The following is a 22,538-nucleotide window of genomic DNA, read 5'->3' as shown; positions in this document are numbered from 1 at the left end:
ACAGGCATGTCCTATGGATTACTGAAAAGAGCCATAGACCATTTTGTTGCTGATCTGACAAGCAAAATGCTCTTCCAATCTCCTGGATATTTATTAATCTGGTTCTCACAACTTAACAAGTACACATCTGCTGACCACACATACTCACTCAGTCCAGAGCAAAGGCACAGATAAAACATAGTTGCTTAAGTCTCACGGAATAGGTTTGAAGTAATGCATTTTAATGTCACATTTGCAACAGGTTCCAAGCTTGCAAGTAAGGAGGTACTACAGATCAGCTGATACTATATCTCAAGAAGTTATGTATAAAACAACGACATGGAACTCTGAGACTGGGTTGAAAGAATCCAAATTCGAGATCCCCTGTGACGGAGACACCCTGGTGCTTCACAGTAGTCTGTAAACTCTTCTATGAAAAGACTCTCTTGCAGTGTCTGGAGGCTGCATGGCAAATAACTACGTGGGTGAAAGAAGTCATTGCCCTTAGCTTTTCTTTATAGCTCTTGCTACAAATGTCTACATCTCACTTGCACAGCTGCTTCCAGCCTCTTGTCCAAATTGGTCAGATTAGCAGAAACTGCTCATTTTCACCTTTTGCTCCAGCCCGGCGCATCCAGGCAGTAGGGGCGGGAGTGCGCTGCGCTCAAAGGAACAGCTCCACCTGCGGATCAGATGGAGCAGATCCCTCTAAGCAGGGGAGCAATCACAAGCATCTGGGAGCAGTAACCTCTTCCATCAGCGCAGCTGGATCCAGAGAAAGACATCAGCCCACCACACTCAGCCCCAATCCCGGGTGGGTGGTACCCCAGGCAAGGCTTTGACACAGGGACCAAAATATCCTTATTGACAAGAAAGATGGAGATGCCTTTCCTCCTCAGCACATGTGCTCTGCACAGCTTTGTGGACACACAGATCAAAAAGTCAAAAGGTTACAAAAATACTTTTTAAAGACTGGTTTAAAGAAAACTCCAACAAATTGATGGCAAATAGAGACTTCTGAGCACCTCACTTGTGCTTTTTAAACTTGAGAGACCAGCACTACTGCCAACATTGGTAGTTAGGCAAGGAAGAACTGCCATTTAACCCAATAGGAGTAAATTCTGAAGTAGAGATAAAGAACAACTATCCAGTATTTTTATACTGTATGTCAGGAGGTACTGCAGTTTGACATGTGGCCAGGCTGTCAAGAGACACAGCATTTAATATCACCTTTAATGAAGAATTCCGTGCATGAAAGCTCCCCAATCGCTGACACAGAGCAGTACTTTTGATCCTAATACGCAGTCTAACGATGGCAGCTACGCTCTGAAAACACCACCACCCCCCTCCAGCAGCCCGCACGCTCTCTGCGGCAAACGCAGCGGAAACTTTATGAAACACAGCACGTGGAAGTTCATGTTTACCTCAAGAGATCTTTAAGAGACGTACTCTGTCCGCCGAAAGGACCACCTGAATCACGAGGCTTCCCCTTGCTTCTTTCAGTAACGCTTAGAAAAGATGCTAATGCCCATTTGCGCATTAGGAGGGCACGCGTAAGTAACGGTAGGAGAACCGCTAACTGACACACAGAGCCCCCACCATAATTAGGATTTGGGGCTTTAAACACCTTTTTTTCCCCCCAGGAGACGGTTAACCCACACACGCGCACACCGGGCACACGGACGCGCTCACACCGGGGGCCGCGGCGCCTTCCCCGCACCACGCAAACCAAGGACGCCGCTGCCGTGCCAGGGCCCGCCTCGCCACCCCCGCGGCACGCACCGAGCCCCCCTCCCCTCCTCCCCGGGTCGTTGCGGAGCCGGGAAGCCCCCCCCCTCCCCGGCCTCGTACATCGCCGCTGGCAGCCGGCCTGCCCCCCACAGCCACGGGGGCGCGCGCGGCGACCGTTGAAGGAGAGGGGGAAGAACCGTTGGGAATGGCGCGCGGCGCCAACAGCACTGAGCCGGGGCGGGGGGTCGCGTTGCGCTGAGGGGGCGCCGTGCCCGCCGCCTCACCTGGAGACGCAGTTCTCCAGCACGGAGCTCTTGCCGGCGCTCTGCCCGCCCACCACGGCGATCTGCGGCAGGTCGAGCAGGCAGTTCTGGCCCAGCGCCGCGAAGGCATCCTGCAGCCGGTTGACGAGCGGGATGAGCCCCTCCATCCCGCCGCGCCGTCCCCTCGCCGCCGCCTCCTCCGCCCGCCGCCGCTGACAGGTAACACCGGCGCACTGCGCATGCGCCCCACCCCCGAGCCGGGGGCGGGGCCTCCGCTGTGAGACCACGCCCCCTCCTTTGAGACCACGCCCCCTCCCGGTGCGGGGGTGCCAGGGCTGAGCCCCCGGAGCCCGTGATGATGGTGGCGGGGGTGTGGGTGTCCCCTCTGCCCTCCCTGTGGTGGCAGCGGCCCCTCCACGGTCCAGCAGCGGCAGAGCCTCCTGCCAGTCACCGGCACAGGCCAGCAGCTTGCAGGGAGCATCCCCTGGGGTCCTCCAGTAGCCTGGAGCCTCCGCTCACCCGTTACCCACCTGCTCCGCTCGAGCGGCAGGGTGGGCTCATCCCCACCCGCAGACAAGCCAGCCTCGGTGCTTTGACCCTCAGGCACGAGGACCATGGCTCGCCCAGGTCCACACAGCGACCCAGCGGGACGGCCATGCTGCCCCTCTCCCCCAGGAGCCCCAGCCACCCCGTCCACCCTGGCAGAGAGGGACGTGGTGTCCCCCACGAGCCCCCGGCCACGCCATTCTCCTGCACCCAGCGCCAAGATGGCCCGGAGGTTCGTGGACACCCTTACCTCTAAAACTTTGGCACCAAACCGGGAACAAGGCCAAACTGGGAACACTGGGTCCCGCTTGCCGGCATAGGACCTGGCAGGCAGCTGGCTTCAGCACTTCCCAATCTGCTGAGCAGGGTATTTCAGAGCAGTCCCGCTGGCCAAATTCCTCCCAGCTCCCACCTGTGACGGGAACAGGAGCTGCGGGAAGCACGATCCATCCCCATGGCACACAACAGGCCCTGGCAAATGGCACCGACCCTCAGCCACGGGCAGGAGCGCTGCCAGGGGCAGAAACACGTTCCCCAGAACAGTGTCAGGGCAGGCCCAAGAAGCCGGGTCCAGCAGGACTGGTACCAGGTACGTAGTTCAGGAAAAGGCTGGGAAGCGATAATAAGGTCAGAGCCGCATCAATGCAGTGGCTTCAATTAAAAACGCATACCTAGGCTGACCTAAAAGCACAGGCAAAAAACAGAGATGAGATTTATCTGTGATTACTGGCTGCAGTCACAATGCAAAAATATCCAAAACGGAGGCTTTGGAGTCCTGCAGCGATGAAAGTTATCCTCGGTATTAAACCAGACACCAGCCTCGCTCAGCATGAAAAGCAAAACAAAAGGGAACTGCGAACATCCCGCAGGCTGACAGATACTAACGATCTGGAGGATTATCAAAACTTCTTGGCCAGAGCTCTCAATAAGTGTAAAAAAATGACTCTCTACAACAGGCTGACTTCTAACCCTGTAAACAAATGAACAGTTTGCTTCAGCTTCAGCTAAAAAGTTCTTAATTGGCATAACGCAGGGACAGCTGCTGTAGCAGTGGCTTTGCTGCTGTGGTTAGCTCACCCCCCCCAGCATCACAGCCTCTGGGAAAAGCCTTGCAATCATTTCTACCTAGATGGGGCCTGGGGGTTATTGACATAATTATGCCAATTAGCAGCATGATTATTTTTTTTCCCCCCACTCCTGAGCAAGCGGGCTGTGCCAGGAGGCACTAGAGTAGCTGCCTGGCCTTCCTCCAGCTCGTGGGTTTCTACAGAGGCTGGAAGTCGGGAAGAACAGTATTGTGTTCTGGCCAAATCTGCCCCATCTGGGTGTCGGAGCACTTTGTGCTGGCCCGGTGAAATAATTACAATCAGTAGAGAGCAGCCAGGAGTTAGAATTGCATCTCCACAAGAGAGAAACGAAGATTAAAAAAAAGGCAGGATGCCTCGGGAGCAAAGCTATGCACATCTTCAAATCGATAACCTAGGGAACTGGCCTTTCCATTAGGTCTTTAAATTACATCTTTGTTTGCTTCCACAATTAAAAAAAATAAAATAAGAAAAAAAAATGTATGATTTGGAAAAGTTTGATCTATTCCCCAAAGTCTGGGAAGTTTCAAAACCAAACTTTTTTTCCTGTTGAAGCCGAGTTAAAACCGCTAAGTGACCACACTCACCCTGTGACTCCATCACTCACAAAAATCCGCTTCCCCCCCCAAAAAAAGCCACAGGCAGCCCAGTATAGACTTCCCACCTCCTGGAAAAAGCAGGAACATTTTCATTATGCATGCCCGTGTTATCACAAGGGAGCTCTCATTTTTCCAACAGCTCCAAGAGAGCAGTGAGGAGAGGAAGGGCACCGGAGCGTTCCTTCAGGTCCCTGCTTTTTCTAGCCAACTCCTCCAGGCAGCTTGTTCCAAACCCCTGTGCGGAGCCCAGCCTGGCTTTCTGAATTTGTCGAGATTCAGACTGGTTAATTAAAGCAAACAGGGGCCGTACTAGCAGAGAACGTTGCAAAGCTTCTCGTAATTAATAACCCTGAAAAAAAAAAAGACCCAAACCAATGTCGGAGGGCCATGCAAGAAACCATTTTCCTAGAGAGCACAAGGTGCGGTCCCCGAGAGCACAGCAGAAGCACAGAGCTGCGTTGCTTACCCATTAGCCAGCTAAACACGCTCTATTTTTACCCTCCTCTCGGTTGTGCCCCACGATATTTATCATTTCCTTGTGCCACGTGACAGGCTCGGCAAGGAGAGGAGATCTTCCCCAACCACCTCTCCCTGGGACAGCGGGAAGGGTGTCCTGCTCCCCAGGGTGACACGCCAGCCCCACTGTCTCCGTCAGTGTGGTCTGCTCACTTCCAGATGTCACCGGCTCCAGCACAGCCTGCCTGGGGCCCCCAGCCCTGCCAAAGCCTCCGGTGCATTTCAGATCAAGCCTATGGACGGCAAGACTGCTCTGCCCTGACTTCCCTGAAAAAATATAAGGCAAAAATAGTCTGGTTTCAGGGCGCAGCTGTAGCATTTCAGCCCACAAATTTACCCACAGACATTCTTCCTAACCAGGCAGCGTGACGTAAAAACTGAGGACATTTGGATCAGGTCCCCAGGCTGCTTTATAAACACATGCCGGTGCAATTCCCTTCATGAAAAATGGGTTATATATAAACTACAATGGAGATTTGCAGATGCCTGCACTGAAAAGCCAGGAGAGCAGGCAGGACCCCGGGGGGGGTAGCAGAGCACTGACGAGGCTGCATCCTTCCCCCCAGGAAGCCTCTAAAAGAGACAGGCTCCTTCACGCATGATCTTCTCTCCAGGGACCTTCCTCGTCTCCTTCTTGGTTCAAATACAAACCCAGAGTCTTGCAGAGCTTTTCAGGCAGATGATGGGCACAAAGCAGGAGGAGGTGTGGGGAAGGAGCTCCCAGGTTATCAGCAGCACCTGGCTCTGCAGTGCTGGCACGAACACGCTGGTCAGCATTTTCCCTGCGTATCTGCCAGCAGGAGAGCTCAGACCTTGAAGCTTCAAAAGACAGAATTAAAGCCAGTGAAAGAAAACCAAAGAGGCTGCGGAGCTGTGATTAGAAGCAGGGGCTGCAGCGTTTCCCCCTGTAAAGAGGAGGAGGTGCTTTCCACCTCTCCCCTGTGGCACTGCTGACCCACAGACTGCAGGACAGTGACACCCCGGTCCCTGCCCCGTGGCCCCCCTGCTGCCCTGTGATCTCCAGCTGGATCCTTCAGTCAGGTGCATCCAGTTGCAGGGTAGTAATGCCACCGCGCAGCATTGCAGCCCACAGAGATGTTTCCCTGCAGCCCCGAGGACTCCAGGAAAGAGCCGTACTCCCTCGCCACAGCCTGGCAGCCCGCCTGCTTCCTTGGTCACAAAGCCAGGCAAGCCAAGTGCTTCCCCAAGGGAAGAATTCATGGACAAGACACTTCCCAGGCACTTCTACCCTATGGGACATGGGTGTTGCAGCTCTTGCTGTGCTGTGACCCTGCCGTGCCCAGGCAGCAGAGCCAGGCTCACTCCAGCAGAGCCCTTCCCAGCTGGAGGGAATCAGCCTCAGCACTCAGTCCCTGCAGCTTCTATTACTGCAAAATCTCTCCCAGCTGCTCGACGTAGTTTCAGCTGGTGACAGTACGTCCCCCATCCACCTCCACCCTCTTCCCGAGAGCTCAGCCGCTTCCAGTCCTTCTGGAGAGCAGGCATCTGGGCTGTGACACCTAAGGAAGTTATTCCATATGGGGTATGTGTGTGGCACCCCACCGCTGCCTGCCTCATACCTTCGCCATCCTGCCAGCTGCCTGGCCACAGAGTTATCCTGGGCCAAAGCATCCCTACCGCTCTGCATCACAAAAACCAGGGCTGACCCATCGGCTCCCACTGCCTCGCTCGCGGGAGCAGCGGTGGGAGATGGATACGATGCTCCGAGAAGGATTCAGGCTAGACCAGACCGAAGCATCCCTGGCTGGCTACAGCTTCATGCCTGAGCCGCGCGATGAGTTACCCAGCTGTCTCTTTTTGTGCTGGGAAATCCAGAAAGGAATAAAGTCAACATCTCAAAGCCAAGGGAGGTTGCTAAGTGACAGCAGCGCTTGTTTCCATTCCACTGCTTGCAGCGTGCCTACGCTGCAAAGGAAGGAAGTGAGGAGTAAGGGATGTAAATACGAGTATATTGCCAAAACACTCAACAGAAACACAGTTGCCAAACGTATAACATTAGCTGCATGTTTTGGCTGCCAGGAGAGAAATATTTACTACATGTCAATTATTCCAGCCTCGGAGCATTTTACCTGCAGGGGAGGATTTCAGGTATTTGGAGCACTCATGAATTTGCCCATTTTCCAGCTGAAATGTGTTTCCAGACTAAACTTGTAGGGCTGTCAGTAGCTGCAGGGACAGCTGCAATGAACTGAGATTTCATCCTTACGTTGTTTCTAATAGATGGCTTTTGTTGTTCCACCAGGATGTGGCATTACACAGCGATTAGGAAGCACAACAGAAAGGCAGAACTGGACAAGGGAGGGATGAACGCAGCCTTTGTATGAGCTCCTGGGGAAGAAAGGAGATGGTTTCAGTAAAATAAAGGGCACACACATGAACCTATGTCATTGGAATTATGTTGAGAATTGAAAACTAAGTTAAAAATAGGCTAAATGCAGCACTGCTGATCCCGTTGAGAAATTTGCCATCGCTAAGCTGGACAGATAATAGGTATCTTTCAAAAAAAAGCGTTCATCACAGAGGAGCTTTAGAAACTGGCTGCGTGGGGGCAGGCAGACTGCTCTCAGCTTGAGCTCCAGCCTTGCCTCTCCTGTCGACCAGTGACCATGTGCTGCCCCACACAGAGGAGGGACCGGGTGGTGAGCAACGTGCCAAGGGCACGCACCCACCCTGCCATCCCTTATCTGAAGCAGGGAGCGGGCCAAGCCCGCTCTCCAGCGCCTGGGAACCATCAAAATCACTTACTTAAAAAAAGCATCTGCTCCCTCTGCGTAGAAGCGGGCCAGCCCAGGGAGAAAGTAGGGCACCGATTTGTCCCTCTGTGCGAAGGGGAATAAGGCAGGGAGCATCGGAGAAGGGATCTGAAGAGAGTCGTTTCCAAAGCAGAGCCCGCTGTCAAAAATAAAATATAGCGACAGACGCTGATTGGAGGGATGTGCTTTCTGTCAGCACAGCTGCTGTAGTGCCTCCTGGGCACAAACAGCCCCCTTGTCTCCCGCATTGGCACAGTGGCCGCAGTCCCCACTGGTTCAGGGTGTGAGAGCCCTTGGGGTGCGCTTTCCATGGCCCCTGCAGGGCTGGGGAACTGCAAACCCTCAGGTTCACATACCCCCTTGCTTGGCTTTCTGAGCAAAGATGGATTTCCCATGGGTGGAGGAGAGACAGTCCTGCTGAGCAAGGACAGGATGAGCAGCAGCCCACCAACACCCTGGTGGGACAGGGTGCGCGGGCTGCAAAGCTGGCGAGATGGTTTTGGGAGCGATGCTGAGATGTGTCTCCTGTTGCCTCCGTGCCAATGGCTGGATCAGATCCCTCACAGAGCTGCTCCTAGGGTGGTGTTAACCACCCCGGACTGTGGAAAGGTGGCTGGGAAGGGTTTGCTTTAGGAAGCAGCTGCCAGAAAGATGTCATAGAATGGTTTGGGTTGGAAGGGACCTTAAAGATCATCTAGTTCCACCCCCCTGGCCTGGGCAGGGACACCTCCCACCAGACCAGGCTGCTCAAAGCCCCATCCAGCCTGGCCTTGAACACCTCCAGGGATGGGGCATCACAACCTCCCTGGGAGGTTGTCCTCACTCAGGGTACCAGCGGCAGAAGGGAGCAAGGGGTGAGGGTGCAAGGTCAGTGGCAAAGCATCGTGGTGCCTGAGCAGGTTGTCACCTTGATGTCTGCAAGCTGGTCACTTTGGTACAATGTCACAGATTCATTTTGGTACCAGCTGTTGCAGGGAAGAAAGACAAGCCCCTCAAAAATGACTTCTGCTGAATGAGGGAGCACCAGCAGGTCAGCTGCTCTGTAACCAGCCAGGACCCGTGGGACAGCTCTTCAGCTAAACCTTGCAGGGGGGAACCAGGCTTTGAAACCCTCAGGAGAGACAAAATCAGCCACCTGTGCAGGAACGAGGTGCCACGGGAACACCCCGATGGGTGTTTTCTTGCTGCCTTTTCATCCTGCAGGAAGGCTGACCTGCCCCAGCAGGGTGAGTGGGTTGGTGTGCCCAAGAGCCCGAGCACAGGGCTAGGTTGCTGCTGGCCCAAGGGGCAGGGGGGGAGAAGAGCTGGGGGCCCCATGGGTTACAGGTCCCAGTTCAGGGAAGGTGAGTGGGGAGGGTGCAGTGGGGTACAAGGGGCAGCTGCCTGCTGCCAGGACATGGTCTTGAGGAGTTCAGGTGACCGTACCTTTTCCAGGGGTGCCGGGAGCTCCAGAAACAAGCCTGGCAACGCACCACGGGCCTCAGAGCATCCCTGAGAACTTTATTTTCCACAGCTCTCAGCCCACCCCCCCCACATCCACAACCAGGCTTGGAGCAGGGCTGGGGCTCTGCACAGGCACCAGCGACCAGGGATGCTGGAGATGCAGGGAGAGGCAGCATCAGCAGGAAGGAGCCATCTGTGGTGGAAGGGGACAGTCGAAGGGATGTTTTTTCCACAGCAGGGACAAACCCAAACCCACATTCCTGCCAGACCCACAGCACCCTCAGTGCCTCAACGCTGCCCCTTGGGCTGCATAGCTTCCCACCGTCCCAGACCCCTTCCTGGGGAGCCATGCTACAGAGAGCACCTCTCCACACTAGTCCAGTCCTTCAGGCAGACCCCGGCCACCACCAGCTCCGCAGGCGTGGCAATCCCAGCCACAGGCACCCCTCCACAGCCACAGCACCCACACGGGGACGCCTCTCTCATTCGAGCAGCATCGAGGCCCCTCTCAGAGGATCTTGACAGCCTGCAGCATGTCTGCCAGAGCATACGAGCTGTCCCAGGGGCGTCCAGGCTGTCGCAGGCCCCCCTCCAGTGCCTGGGCACGTGCCCCCAGCTCTGTGAGGTCCCGCCGGCACTCGGGGCTCAGCTGGCAGAACAGGATCTCGTTGACCTCCCCTTCAATGCGGCGCGTGTAGAGCAGCGGGAAGACCTCCCTGAGGGTGGCCAGGACAGACTCCTTCAGCCGGACATCACGGCACACCAAGTTGAGCACGAAGACTCCTGCAGCGGGAAGAGAGAGGAGGGAGTTCGGATCAGCCCGCACACACTGTCCTGCTGCCCACTTTCCCGTGGGAACGCAGCTGAATCGGTGCCACCCTGGTGCAAACGGCTCCTCCGCAGCAGCACGAGGAGTACCGGCAACCCCGCAGTGCCCTCGGCCCAGCTCCACATCCCCGACACCACCCGGGTTGCAGGCTGCCACGTGATCTGTTCCCAGATACCGCCTACACCCTCTGCCTTCCCGCAACCTTTGTTTGCTCCCTGGGGATGTCTCAGCCTGCCTGACACAGCAGCATCACAGGCCACCCGCTACACCCTGCTGTCACAACACCCACTGAAACACCCGGATCCGGGACCAGCCAGGAGCAGCGGATGCCACGCAGCAATCCAGAAACCCTGGCCCCATTACTCAAACCCCACACAGGACCAGCCAGCCCCATCACAGGGACACCACCAGATTTCCCCTCCTACCTTCGGGCTTGAGGATGGTTTTAACTTTCTGCAGAAAGGGCTTTTCCACAAAGGCCGGGGGCGGGCAGCTCATCCCCACCGTCAGGTCTTTGCTGTCCACATCGAACATGATGGCATCATACTGGGCTGGGGCTGCAGGAGGGAGCGCAAAGACTCAATATCCCTTGGGACGCAGATGAGCCACGCACAGTGGAGATGAATGGGGTGGTCAAGACACCCCCTCTGCCGTGTTACGACCACTACTCTCTCCAGTGGGGTTTCTCTTCCCAAATAAACCCACAGCAGCAGCCCTCAGCGCTGGGAGACACAACACATCTAACGTCCCCTGTGCCTGTTGGCAGGGACAAGCCTGGGAGCTGCAGAAACCTGGTGAGGCTGGAGCTCATGACACATGGCAAGAGATGGGCAGGGATGGGGAACAAAGGGTGAAAGCAGCCCAGGATTCCGCTCCCCAGCGCATCACCCCCTGGGCTTGATGGGGCGCCCGTGATGCTCCACGAGACAGTACCTTCAGCCGCCAGCTTGGCCACGTAGTCCAGGCCATCGGAGATGTGCACCCGCATCCGGTCACCCTGGGAGAAGCCAAACCAGCGCGTGGCCACCTCCAGCATGGAGGGGTCGATCTCCACCACGGCCACATAGGCCTGCGAGAAGTAGTCGTGGATGAAGAGGGGCAGGCTGCCGCCGCCGAGCCCCACCACCAGCACTGCCAGAGGGGTTCCTGCCAATGGAGAGCACCTGGGTAAGCTGCTGGGACGGCCGTGCTTACGTCACCCATCCCACCTCCCTGCCCAAACCGCTTTGGGAAGGGCACATGGGATGCCCCAGCCAGGAAAGCCCTTCCCCAAGGAGCTGGGGCACGGGGGACACCCACACACCTGCCCCACACCTGCCTTGGGCACAGCCTCCCACCACCGGCTTCGTCACCTGGGAGGGGGTCGGGGCCCCCCAGCAGGCAGAGCCCCGCCACCATGGCCTTGTGGTGCTCACAGCAGAGGTAGCTCTTGTCAATGGCTGTGGGTGGCTCAGTGGGGCTGGCTTTCTTCTTGTCCTTCCTCCGTTTCTTCTGGCCTGAAGGACAGGAGGCATCGGCTGGTAAGGCAAGGCAGCAGACAAGGATGCTTTCTGAGGATTAACCACCCCCAGCCCCTGTCCCACCCACAGGGCAGGCAGCAGAGCACAAGAACACTTCCAGAGCCGCCCTGGGACAAGGTAGCCAGGTCCCAGCAGGACTTCTATCTTCCAAATCAATCTCACTCTCTGCCACCCCAAAAAGTCACCTTTGGCCCCTGCCCCTTCCCGGCTGCCCCACATACCTGAGAGAGGCACAGGGGCCAGAAGCCGGGCCTCCGACTGCACCACGTTCCTATTGCTGAGGAAGATGAGGCGTCGGAAGTAGGAGGTGCCATCCCCCTTTACGTCCTCCACGACGTACTCCCCGCTTAGGGGGCTGGTGTCGCAGTGCTGCACCATCCGCACCCCGATGTCCCCTCCCACGGACAGAAAGGGCACCTGCAGGGGGCACGGGAACTGGTGTCAGGAAGGAATGGCTACAGCAACAGACCCTGGCATTCCCGCTGTCCTGACCACAGCTGAAGAGCTGGGACGAAGCAGACACATAGTGGGAGCAGCGGGATGTGCTGCAAGCAGCCACAGGGCAGCTGGGGACCAGCGCATGGGACAGCAGGTTCCCCAACAGACACATTGTTGGGGGACGGGGAGCAAACACCCCAAAACTTCTTGCAAGAGATCAGGTTTGGGGAGCTGGGGCAGGAAGGAGACAACACAAGGGACAGGAGAAGTTAAAGCCATGATGAAGGGGCCAGATGCTCTCAGGGTTTTGGGATGCCTGGTTTTCTTGGGATGCTGGGTTTTGGAGAGTAAGGACTTCACACTGAGTCCTGCCACGCAGGCACCTCAAATCCTGCCTCCAAGTGAAGACAGCCAGCTGGAGGGAAAAACCAAAGGAGCTAGACCTCAGGCCAGCCTCCTCCCTGCCAAGGCAGCCAGCTCACACGTTGCAGTTCGGTCTCCCTCAGAGAAGAGGGACTTGCTGCTGGCAGAGAGACAGCCTGGCCCGGGTTTTGGGGAAGCCGAGCAAGCGGGATGGACGGCGAGGCTCACCTGCTGCCGGGCAGGAAGGCCCGGTGGGGCCAGCTCCATCACCTTCCCCGACAGCTCCGCCTGGATGCCCGCCATGCCCTCATAGTGCTGCTCCCTGTGCAGGGCCACGGTGACCAGGCGCCCAAAGCCAGCACTGGCGGCCAGTTGCCTCCGCCCTTCCTCTGTCCCAAAGAGCCACTCGGTTTCTCTGCCCTGTGGGACTACAGAAGGGGCTGCCATCAGCCTGGGCCAGGCCCAGTCCCCAAGCGACCACCCCCGCCTCCAAGAGAGGAGCTACAGGAAAGGCAAGACATCACGAGGAGGTACCACTGCACGCCTAGAGCCATGCTCTGCAGCCACCAACAGAGACAGAACCTTCCTGGTTTTGGGCAGGCTCGTGCAGGAGGCTGAAAAAACAACGTCTCATAAGATAAGGTTGTCCAACAGCCTCAAGACCCACCTCCAGGCAGTGCTAAGCCCCAGCTTTCCAGTCGTGCAGGGAGGGAACAGCGCCGCCGGCAGAGCTTGATGTGTCTCAGCAAAGCCCAGCCCTGAGCAGCCTGGCACCGGCAAATCAGGATGCCCGCACAGACCAGCGATGCCTTTCCGGCTGCATCCGCTGAGCTCTGGCTTTATGCGGCGATGTGCTACGGTGCCTGTCACCAGCATCAAAGCAGGAATCGCCACCTTGGAGGGCAGGCAGCATCCCTCTGCTGCCAGATGGTGAGCTTGGTGCCAGATCTCTGCTTGCACCGCCAGGCAAACATGTCCCACCACAAAGCCAGGACTAAAACATCAACCGAACTCCGCACAGGTGGGTTTTTTCCCTCTCCACCCCTGATTTCAGCAGGGCCAGGACCGCTGACCGTTTTGCAGCTCCCGGCCAAGAGCATCATCTCCTTGCAGCCAGGAGAAGCTGTACTCACTGATAAAGATGGCGAAGCGATTGTCCCGGGAAGGTTTCACCGAGGGGCTGTCGACCACATGCAGTGTGTAGCGAGGCCTCCCACTCTCTTTGTCACACAGATCCAGGGAAACCTGCTCCCTGCAGGGGGTTTTGCTCAGCTGGCTGCAGAGAAGGGCATAATGCTGCCTGTCCTTCACTGCTGCCACCAGCCGCTCCGCGCTCTCCACCCGCATCGGCTTGTCCTGCTCCTCGGGGCAGATCTCCAGGATCTGCGGTGCCGAGCCGGGGATCTTCCTGAACTTTGTCATGACGTAGACAAAGATTGGTAGGACAAACCGCTGCTTGTCACCACTGCTGGCCACCTGATGGACACGCACAACCCAGCCTTCCTGGGAGAAGTATTCCACTGCTTTCTTCAGCACATGGGCTTGAGCCAAGGAGACACAGAGATAGCGTCCTCCTACCTGCAGGACCCGGCTGATCTCGGCAAACATCTTGTCCACCTTGGCTAGAGTGGCCTCCTCTTCGTCGGTGAGGACGGCATCCAGCGTTCCTTTGTCCAGGACCACCTGGAAGTGGGCATCAGGGAAGTCCATCTGAAGCATGTCCATCAGCAGGTAGCTCATCTTCGGCCTCTTGCTCCCGCTCCGCTCTTGCATCTGATGGATCACGGCGTCGCTGATGTCGATGTTGACGATGTCCTCGCACATCCCCATGTCGTACATCTGCTCGCTCAGCTCTGAGTTCCCACAGCCCACCACCAGAACCTGGGGAGCGGCCCAAGAACAGCGTGATGGGGAGATCGCCCTGGAAACGCATCCCAAAGCGTTTTACAAGCAAATGTGTGAAAAACCTCACCCGCAGCACCTGCAAACCCACTCTCTAGGGCCCCGAGACAACATTTCCGTATAGAAAAGCCACAGGGGGACAGAAGCGATGCATCTGCCACATCTCTTTCAGGGACGATCTGCGTGTTTTAACCCCCAGTGCGCCCCAAGCCAGGGCAACCCGTGGCTCTCTCCCGTTCTCTTGCTATGGCACACCGGGGTTACGCACCCTCTGCGCCAGGGCACGGCGGCAGACTAAGCCGGGATACGGGGGGGATAGAGCTCGTCCCGGGCACACGGGCACTGGGTCCCAGAGCGGGGCTCACCTTGTCGCGGGGCCGGACGTACTTGTGCAGGACGGGGCAGAGCTCCGGGAAGGCGCCGTACCACTCGAAGGGCCGCTGCCCGCGCTGACGGAAGAACCGATCCCAGTAGCGGGATGAACCGAACTCCCCGGGGCTGCGGGGAAGCAGGTCCATGGCCGGGCTCGGGCTCAGTCCCCGTCCCGCTGCTCCCGGTCTCGGTGCTCCCGGTCCCCGTTCCCGGTCCCGTCCCGCTCCCGCTGCTGCCGGCGCACGTGTCCCCGCGCTGACTACATCCGGGTGCGCAGCGCACCCATTGGCCGCAGCGGACCCGCAGCCCATTGGCTGCCTCTCCCCTCCCCCCCCCCCCCCGGCCGCTTCCCATTGGCTGGCCGCTCCGTACGGGAGCGCGCCCAGGCGCCAGCGCGCCCCCGCCGTCCCCTCGGGCCGCCGCGGGACTCGGTGCTGTACGCTGCGCGGTCTCCGCCGTTTCCCAAGGCAGAAAGGGCAGCAGGGAATGCCCGGGCCGGAGCCATCCCGGCCCCTGCAAGGCCCCCCCTCCCGCTTAAACGATCCGGACGCGCTGTGCTGCGCAAACAACAAAAAAACACAATGGGGAAAAGAAGGTACCAGGAAAGGAGCAGCTTTAATGGCAGCCCGCAGCGGAGCCGAGCTCTCCCGGGGCGGGATGCGACAGGGACAACGCAGGGCGGCCGCAGCCCCGTGAGGCTAGCTGGGAGCGGAGCTGGGCTCTGTGGAGTTGCTCTGAAGAAAGAAGGCGGAGAGCTGGCTCAGCGCCCGGTAACGGTGCGAGATCGAGTTCTTCACTGCCTTGGGCAGCTCGGCGTAGCTGGAGGGGAGAGAAACCGCGAGTGTCAGCAGCAGGGATGCTACAGCGTGTGTGTCCCCCTGCTCCTCACTCAGCTACACGGTGTGACATCTGTAGTGACACACTGGCAAAGCCAACAACCCCCATCCTCATCCGGGAGTTCTCCATAACCCACCACGTTCAGATCCAGGAGGGTGTTTTCTCCCTGCCACCTTTCCTTATAAGCAGGTTCCTCTCCACACACAACCTCGACCCTGGCTTTCCTTTCGTAAAAAGCTGTAGGTAAAACCCCACTTACGTCTGGTTGTAGCCATCCGGTTGAAAGCAGGGATCCCAGCCAAAATCTCGAGGGCCTCTGGGCTCCACTATCAGCCCCTGCCACAAGATAGCAAAAAAGCCCTGTAAGCCGTGGTTTCACAGCACTTCCCTCACAGTTGCGTTTCAAACACAGACTGAAGAGCTACACGCGGCCATAGCTCGCACTGTGGCCACCACAGGCTCTGTGCACTCCACTGTCCTCCTTCTCAGGATGTGACCAAAATTAGCAGCCCCAAACTTGGTGCTCCATCACGCTGCCCTATGTCAACAGCCCCTTTACCCCCGCAATTAACAGTGCTAAAAACTGCATCCAAATACAACCCTGCCAGAGGGAGACGAGGCGGCTGAAGAGCCTGAGGTAACGAGCACAGCTGGGTGAAAGGGCTGCTGCACTCATGGCCAGCAGGTAGAGGGAGGTGATACTGCCCCTCTACTCTGCCCTGCTGAGACCCCACCTGGAGTACTGCATCCGGCTCTGGAGTCCTCAGCACAAGAAGGACATGGACCTGTTGGAACGGGTTCAGAGGAGGCCACGAAGGTGATCAGAGGGCTGGAGCCCCTCTGCTGTGAGGACAGGCTGAGAGAGTTGGGGGTGTTCAGCCTGGAGAAGAGAAGGCTCCGGGGAGACCTTAGAGCCCCTTCCAGTCCCTAAAGGGGACCTGCAGAAAGGATGGGGAGGGACTCTTGATCAGGGAGTGTAATGACAGGACGAGGGGTAATGGTTTCAAACTGAAGGAGGGGAAATTTAGATTGGATATTAGGGAAAAATTCTTTACTATGAGGGTGGTGAGACACTGGGACAGGTTGCCCAGGGAAGTTGTGGATGCTCCATCCCTGGAGGTGTTCAAGGCCAGGCTGGATGGGGCTTTGAGCAGCCTGGTCTAGTGGGAGGTGTCTCTGCCCAGGGCAGGGGGTTGGAACTGGGTGATCTTTAAGGTCCTTTCCAACGTAAACCATTCTGTGATTCAGCACCCACCACCCACCAGCCGCGCTCTCCCTCTGCCTGTTTCCAACAAGTTCCGAGGGCGTTCGGTGACCCAGGAGCCACTAAAAAGTCCTCAACAGAGCCAATGCTCTTACAAAATTCACATTACGGCCCTCCCCCTCAGCATCTTCCTTTCCCCAGGCACAACACCTACATGAGTCTGGCCTTTGAACAGCTTCACTGGCTCCTCTGGGTTTCCAGTACTGAATGCAAAGGTACAGAGAGCGTAGGCAGATTTGTCTTCAAACCCAGCCAGCAGCTTGTACAGGCCTGAGCAACACAGAAAGGATCCCGGCGTTACTGCCTTTCCCTCGGAGCGCAACACACCCACCTAGAGACGGATCGAGGGAGCATTCTGCATTCAGGTCGACAAGGGAGAGAAAGAACTGCAGGAGGTGACAAAGCTCAGGAACAAGGATGCTCTCGGCCCAGTCCCTTCTATGACTGAAGCCAGCACCTCAGATCTAACACAGCATGAGCTGCAGGGGCCCCGCCATTAATTTGGGAGTGGAAGCAGACGAGCACCAGAGAGGACTAAAGCCCACTCTGAATTAGCTGATTAACCGTCACACTCGTGATGCCAATGTGGGATTTGCAGTCGTGCTCTGAACTGTGGGATCAAAGGCAGTCACTGCATGCCAGGGGAGGTGAGCATTAGTGGAGAGGAGCTCGCACAGAAGCCAAAGGGAGCAGCAGGGCTTCCAGATCACACTGATGACAGACAAGAAGTTCCCACCAGCCTGAAGAAGCAGGAGTCTGGGAATCTAGGGATGCAGGGACAATGCTGAAGCTACCCAGGGAAAACAACACGCAGTGAGAAAAGGCACAGAACAGGCTCAAGGAGAGAATGCGAAGGGACAGAGCTGGACAGACAGGAAAGGAGCCAGCTATGAAACTGGCAGTGAGGTACGCAAGCGCACTCAGCGGAATCCAGCACAGGCAGGGATTCATTTCATTTGGAAAGAACCAAGTTACATGCAGAGCAGTAACACGGGAGGCAGTACCTTCTGGTTTGAGTTTTTCCAGGAACCATTTTCTGAAGGGGAAGAAAAGAGGAAAGACGAATTTTTGCTATTATTTCTCAGAAATACAGACATCCTTGAGACCCTGTTGTCTACATTTCCATAACTCTCTGAATCGTTCTTTAAATGTGCTGTCAAATCACCTCACTCTGGGCTATTTACCAACACAGATGAACTTTGCTCTTAAACTGAATGGGACTCAGTGAAAACAACACTGCTGTATTTCATTTACTGCAGTACTGGGGTCTATGTAAATAACCCAGTTCCTACTCGTGAGCAATGACATGCTGAGTTACATTTCTCAACTCTGTTCACATCTTACACCCAGGTCTAGTGCAAGCTTTTATGTCTCTGCTCAGCTCAGCAGAGATAGTCTGGAGAATTAATTACGCTAAAAGTTAATCCCAGGAGCTAAGGCAGTATTTTATTAGACGAGTTACACTGTAATGTAATAAGCTTGTTATCTGCTGGATTAAAGCATCCCTACAAGAATCTATGGGATACTCATCCCAGAGTCCTGTGGTACCTTAACTACACAGAGCGTGCTGTAGGGCCGGGTTCCCAAGCTGGCTGCAAGAGCAGGCACAACAGATCAGGAGATTCAGGTCTGTCTCTCTTGTCCTGCACCACGACTTACAGCAGGGCTCAAGGAGTTTAAGACCAGCCTCCGAGGTGCAGGATGAAGCTGAGGACACAGACCAGTAATCATTGGCCTGACCCTATTGCTCCTGCTGCGTGGAGAATCTCCTGTGAAGCACGCCCTGCCAGCCTGCGCTCCAAACTCTAGGACACAAAAAGTGAAGCGAGTTCCTCCTACTTACATGTATGGTCCTGGAAGACCTCCCAGGGCATTGAAGCACAAGCAGGTATCCTCTACTATAACAGGTCCTTGAACCTACAGCGAAAGCCCAAGAGATGGAAATGTTAGACTTCGAGGATGTCACTGCCTCCAAACTCAGTTTCTTGCTCTATTCTATTGCCATGTTTCCATGACAAGAGGAACATCACAAAAATCCACCAGCCACTAGAGCTCTTCCCCTCAGAGGCAATCCATACCAGACCGACACAGCCAAACCCATGCTCTCCCCAGGCAGGCAGGAGCGGCTGAAGCACGGAGGGAAGATCTTTCATGGAGAAAACTGAACAGATCTGAACACTCCCTACCCTCTTGGCGGGAAGGAATGATGGAACAGGGAGAGAGAAGGCCTGTGTCCTGGAGGGACACCTGCATTTTCCTTGAGTCCCAACCCTCGCTTGGTTCTTTTAGGAATACCATCCCAGAGACAGCTCTGGAAGGTGATCCATCAGAAGCTCCAGCTGATGGAACACTCAGTATCCCACAACCGCTGGGGCTGAAGTAGCTGTCATGTCCTGCTGCCGCTCGAGGGACACAGGAGGCCAGAGGAGCAGCAAGGGGACTGCCTAAACACTGTGCCACCATCACCCAGCATAGGTCAGAAACAGCCGTGTGACGGGAGTACAGTGAGGCCAGGCCCGGGTGCGCCCCCGGGTTTCCTCAGGGCCGGGTCAGAAGCCCCGCCAGGGCTGGGGGTCCCTGGGAGCTCCCGCACCCCCACCTCGGCTCCGACCGGCGGGGAAGGAAGGAAGGAAGGAAGGAAGGAAGGAAGGAAGGAAGGAAGGAAGGAAGGAGAAAGCGAGCGACCTGCCGGGCGGCTTCGCGGCACTTCTGCACAGAGATCTCGTCCGGCTCCCCCTGGTACTCCGGCACTGGGGACACAAACGCCGGCGCTGAGGAGACGCCCGGGCCGGGCCGCCCGGCCGCGCCTCCCACCCCCCTCCCCGAGCCCCGCCGCCGCCAACTTACGGTCGATTTTCTTCGCCACCAGTGTGTAGGGAGACGAGTCCCCGAGGATCTGAGTGACCTACGGAGGAAGAAGGGGGGGAAACCTGCCCGTCAGGCCCCTGCCCCGCCAGGCCCAGGCCCCCCAGGCCGCAGCCACCCCCTCCCCGGCCCCGACCTCCTCCAGCTTCTTGGCGTTGCCCGTCACGAACACCACGCTCCGCCGGGCCGGCGCCGCCATGCTGTCCCCGCTCGCCGAGCCCGCCAGTCACCGGCGGCGGCCGCACCGCGCCCCGCGCCCCCTTAGCCAATGGGAAAAGGCTTCCGCCCTCCTACGAGGGCAACATCCGGTCCTGCGAGGGAGGGCGCTTGCCGCTCGTCACGGAGAGTCTCGCGAGAGGCGCGCGGGGCGCTATGGCGGCCGGGCCCAGCCCTCAGCGGCCCGTCCCCCGCCGTAGCCCACCCCCGCACCGGGCCCTCTCACCGCCTCAGGCCCCGCCTACAGCGGGCACCGGCACCTCCGGCGGGGCGGGGACGGCCGTGCCCCTGCCGGCCACCTCCCTGTTTACTTCCCCAGCTTTTGGCAGCCGCGGATGGAGGATCCTTCTTCCCATTTTCCCCTGAGGTGTAGAATCACACGTCGTTGGGGGAATTGGGTAGTGGATTGCGCTCCAAGCGCTGCTGCTATTTACTCCCCGACCTCTGGCACGTCTTTGCACGTTTCCTACGTGGGAATGATCAAGTTCCATCTTGCTGAAGGACCAGCTGGCGGCCGTAGCGAAAACACCAGCGGGGAGAGCAGGAGTCAGGAGTCAAGAAACGGCCCCTGCTCCCACTGCGGAGCCCTAGAGGGACAGGTCTGAGAAGCCCAGCGCGCCCCAGCCAAAGGGTAGGCAGAAGCAGTGCCCTGTGAAGCAGCAGGGTTCTGGGACCTCTTCCACTGCGGTACCCAGCCCTCCACCTCAGACCCAGCCCCCCAGAAGGGACTTCATCCCCTCTGCTGTGGCCAGCTCCCAGAGCTGGGAGTGGGGAGGCCTCTCCCCACCTGAGTCAGAGCTGCAGCCATCCATCCCTGCAGCCCCTATGCCCTATGGCGTGGGCACCCAGGAGTCTTGCCCCATGGGTCACACCAGCAAGCATGGGAGGAGGAACCAGTCCTGCAGCAGGAACGCGCAACTCCAGCCAAAACATGCCGTTCCCTGTAAAAAAGCAATCATGTGGAAAACAACAGCTAATGAAGAGGTCCGTCTTCTGCACAAAGAGGGAATGGATAAAACAGACCCTATGCTTTGGTGAAGGAATTGTTTTTGTTGTAAACTCTTCTTCATAATGCCTCCTAAGTGAAAACTAACCCCAAAGCATGCAGACGCTGCTGGAATCAACAACCCTTTCCACTCACTAGAGTTCTCCCTGCCACCAGTCCAGGGTGGGATAGCACAGGCTGCAATATAACGGCCATGGTATCTCAAAGTAATATAAGGGGGACTGCTCTGTAATGTACCTGAGACCAGATATTGCAATGGTCTTTTCAGCCTTGGGGGGAATTAAAAAAAAAAAAAAATTTAAAAATTCTATAAAATTTGCTCAATAAATTGTATTACTGTGAAGTTACTGACTAGGACTTTTGATTTGTTGCTGCTGGTGCCTCTCACTGGTCCCTTGAGAAGGTCTATGATCAGAACAACGCTGGCATTCAGTGACTTGAACATAAAACTAATCAACACCTAACCCTGGCAACTCAGGGAAGCATGCTGAAGGCTTTGGACACAGCAGCTTTCCCTGCCCTGCATGTCAAGTACAACTGTTTGCACCCCAACCTCCTGGGAGATGCTGCGAAAGCATTCCAGCAAAGCTGTCAAGGAAAGCCAGCTTTTCCAGGGCCAGAACGTGCTGCCTGTGGTGGGCCTGATCCAGTCCCGCTGGTACCGAAGGATGAGCCCAGGGCAGGCAGAAGACACAAACGCACAAACGGTCCACGGTCAGGGGCATTAATGTTGCCACCTCATTTTCCATGGATCTGGGTCAGCTGGAAAAGCGTTTGTGCCTGTCTGAAGCAGAGGACTGCTGGCATGGTGATAACAGCAGCACTTCTCGGGGTGGTATGCTGGTGCCTGCACTGAGGAGAGCTCAATGTTATCTGGAAACTCTCCCTAAGGAGACGCTGCTGACAGATCTGCCAAACCCAGCAAGGACAGGGCTACAGAGGGTGTAGCAGCAGCTCCCACATTCAGGAGCTATAAGCAGTTCTTCACTACAGCAGGGTTGCTGTGAAGCCTTCATCATACCAGCATCCATTTTCCAAGGCCCTCAGCCCAGGTTTAAAGCCAGGCCTTGCCTCAAGCAAGCAACGGCAAAACTAACTTCTCTTGCCCAGAACTGGTGCAAGCAGGGATTTGAAGACCTGATGTGCTGCTGTGGCACCAAGGTCCTTCTGTGGGTGCAGTGGCAGCAAGATGGGGCTGGGAGAGAAAGGCAGAGGTACTGTCAGGACTCTCCAGCAGCAGGATTAAAGCCTGCCCTAGCAGGCAGGCCAGAGCAGGCACAGCACAGCCGTTACACAGGCTCAAAGTGCCATTAACTCACTTTCCAGATGGCAGGAAAAGGTACCCAATAGCTCAGCAAGACCTGCAGCCCCCCTGCAGACAGACACGGTCCCTCTTCATCTACCCTCTTGTTCCCTTGCAGGTGGAGAGTAGCCAAAGGCATAGGCAGGATGATTTTTGTCCCTTCCAGTGGGTACATGATCTTAAAACCAAGCTACACTTCAGGAGGAAAAACCCAGCTTGGCTTTCTGCTTCCCACCTGGAGAGACAAGGGCCCACGGAGGGGAAAAGCCCTATTTATATTCCAGCAGAGCTTGCAATCACATCCGAGCCTCCAGCCTGCTTTGCTCACTTTTAATCCCCTTCTCTGCATGGAGGCGCACCACAACTCAGGTGGAAACTGTGTACGAGGTCCTGGGGGCAGGTTCAGAATAGGCAGCTGGGACACAGCACTGGGAATTCTCTGAGGCACCGTTTCCCCTCTCCAATATTACTTCAGACAGACACCAAGGAGGACAATGCTTCTCTCACCAGAAAAAGAGACAGCAAAATCAGAACCAGGAGAGCCTGATCTCAGCTCAGCTGAAGTCACAGACTCAGGGCTGGAAAGAACAAGGGTCCCAAAAATAAAGGGCAGACAGAAATGCCACCAACACCCGAGACCAGGGATGGAGACAGCTAAACCACAGCAGTCCCATCCATGGATAGAGG

At 56.7% G+C, this 22,538-nt stretch overlaps 3 protein-coding genes across 10 annotated transcripts in view; all 3 read right to left on the bottom strand.

Annotated features, from left to right (window-relative positions):
* Positions 1-2,886, bottom strand: part of DNM3 (dynamin 3) — a 184,157-nt gene extending 181,271 nt beyond the window's left edge. For 6 of the 7 annotated variants that reach the window (XM_054210652.1, XM_054210648.1, XM_054210649.1 and 3 more), the window contains exon 1: positions 1,995-2,152. In XM_054210652.1, the coding sequence (XP_054066627.1) occupies positions 1,995-2,140 (146 nt within the window). In that variant the 5' untranslated portion in view covers positions 2,141-2,152. Of the gene's footprint in view, positions 1-1,994; positions 2,153-2,769 lie in introns of those variants that run through there. The other variant, XM_054210653.1, reaches the window with a different exon arrangement.
* Positions 2,887-9,007: 6,121 nt separating this feature from the next.
* On the bottom strand, positions 9,008-15,035 carry METTL13 (methyltransferase 13, eEF1A lysine and N-terminal methyltransferase). Of its 2 annotated transcripts, none has more exons than XM_054212114.1 (8): positions 14,960-15,035; positions 13,220-13,967; positions 12,315-12,514; positions 11,507-11,702; positions 11,118-11,261; positions 10,699-10,911; positions 10,191-10,322; positions 9,008-9,719 (listed from the first exon to the last, which is right to left on the bottom strand). In XM_054212114.1, exons 2-8 carry the CDS (start codon positions 13,923-13,925, stop codon positions 9,445-9,447), a joined length of 1,866 nt encoding a protein of 621 aa, XP_054068089.1. In that variant the 5' UTR covers positions 13,926-13,967; positions 14,960-15,035; the 3' UTR covers positions 9,008-9,444. The 2 variants fall into 2 exon arrangements, with proteins under 2 accessions (XP_054068089.1, XP_054068088.1); XM_054212113.1 differs by lacking the exon at positions 14,960-15,035 and adding an exon at positions 14,354-14,605.
* ITPA (inosine triphosphatase) lies at positions 14,957-20,927 on the bottom strand. Its single transcript, XM_054212116.1, has 8 exons — positions 19,463-20,927; positions 19,309-19,366; positions 19,147-19,211; positions 18,305-18,378; positions 17,466-17,497; positions 16,616-16,731; positions 15,457-15,533; positions 14,957-15,179 (listed from the first exon to the last, which is right to left on the bottom strand). The coding sequence occupies exons 1-8, from the start codon at positions 19,523-19,525 to the stop codon at positions 15,059-15,061; spliced, it is 606 nt and encodes a 201-aa protein (XP_054068091.1). The 5' UTR covers positions 19,526-20,927; the 3' UTR covers positions 14,957-15,058.
* Positions 20,928-22,538: the final 1,611 nt, after the last annotated feature.

Source organism: Rissa tridactyla, chromosome 8 (assembly GCF_028500815.1).
Source record: "Rissa tridactyla isolate bRisTri1 chromosome 8, bRisTri1.patW.cur.20221130, whole genome shotgun sequence".
Classification (NCBI taxonomy): Eukaryota; Metazoa; Chordata; class Aves; order Charadriiformes; family Laridae; genus Rissa; species Rissa tridactyla.
This window is presented reverse-complemented; position numbering and strand designations above follow the sequence as displayed.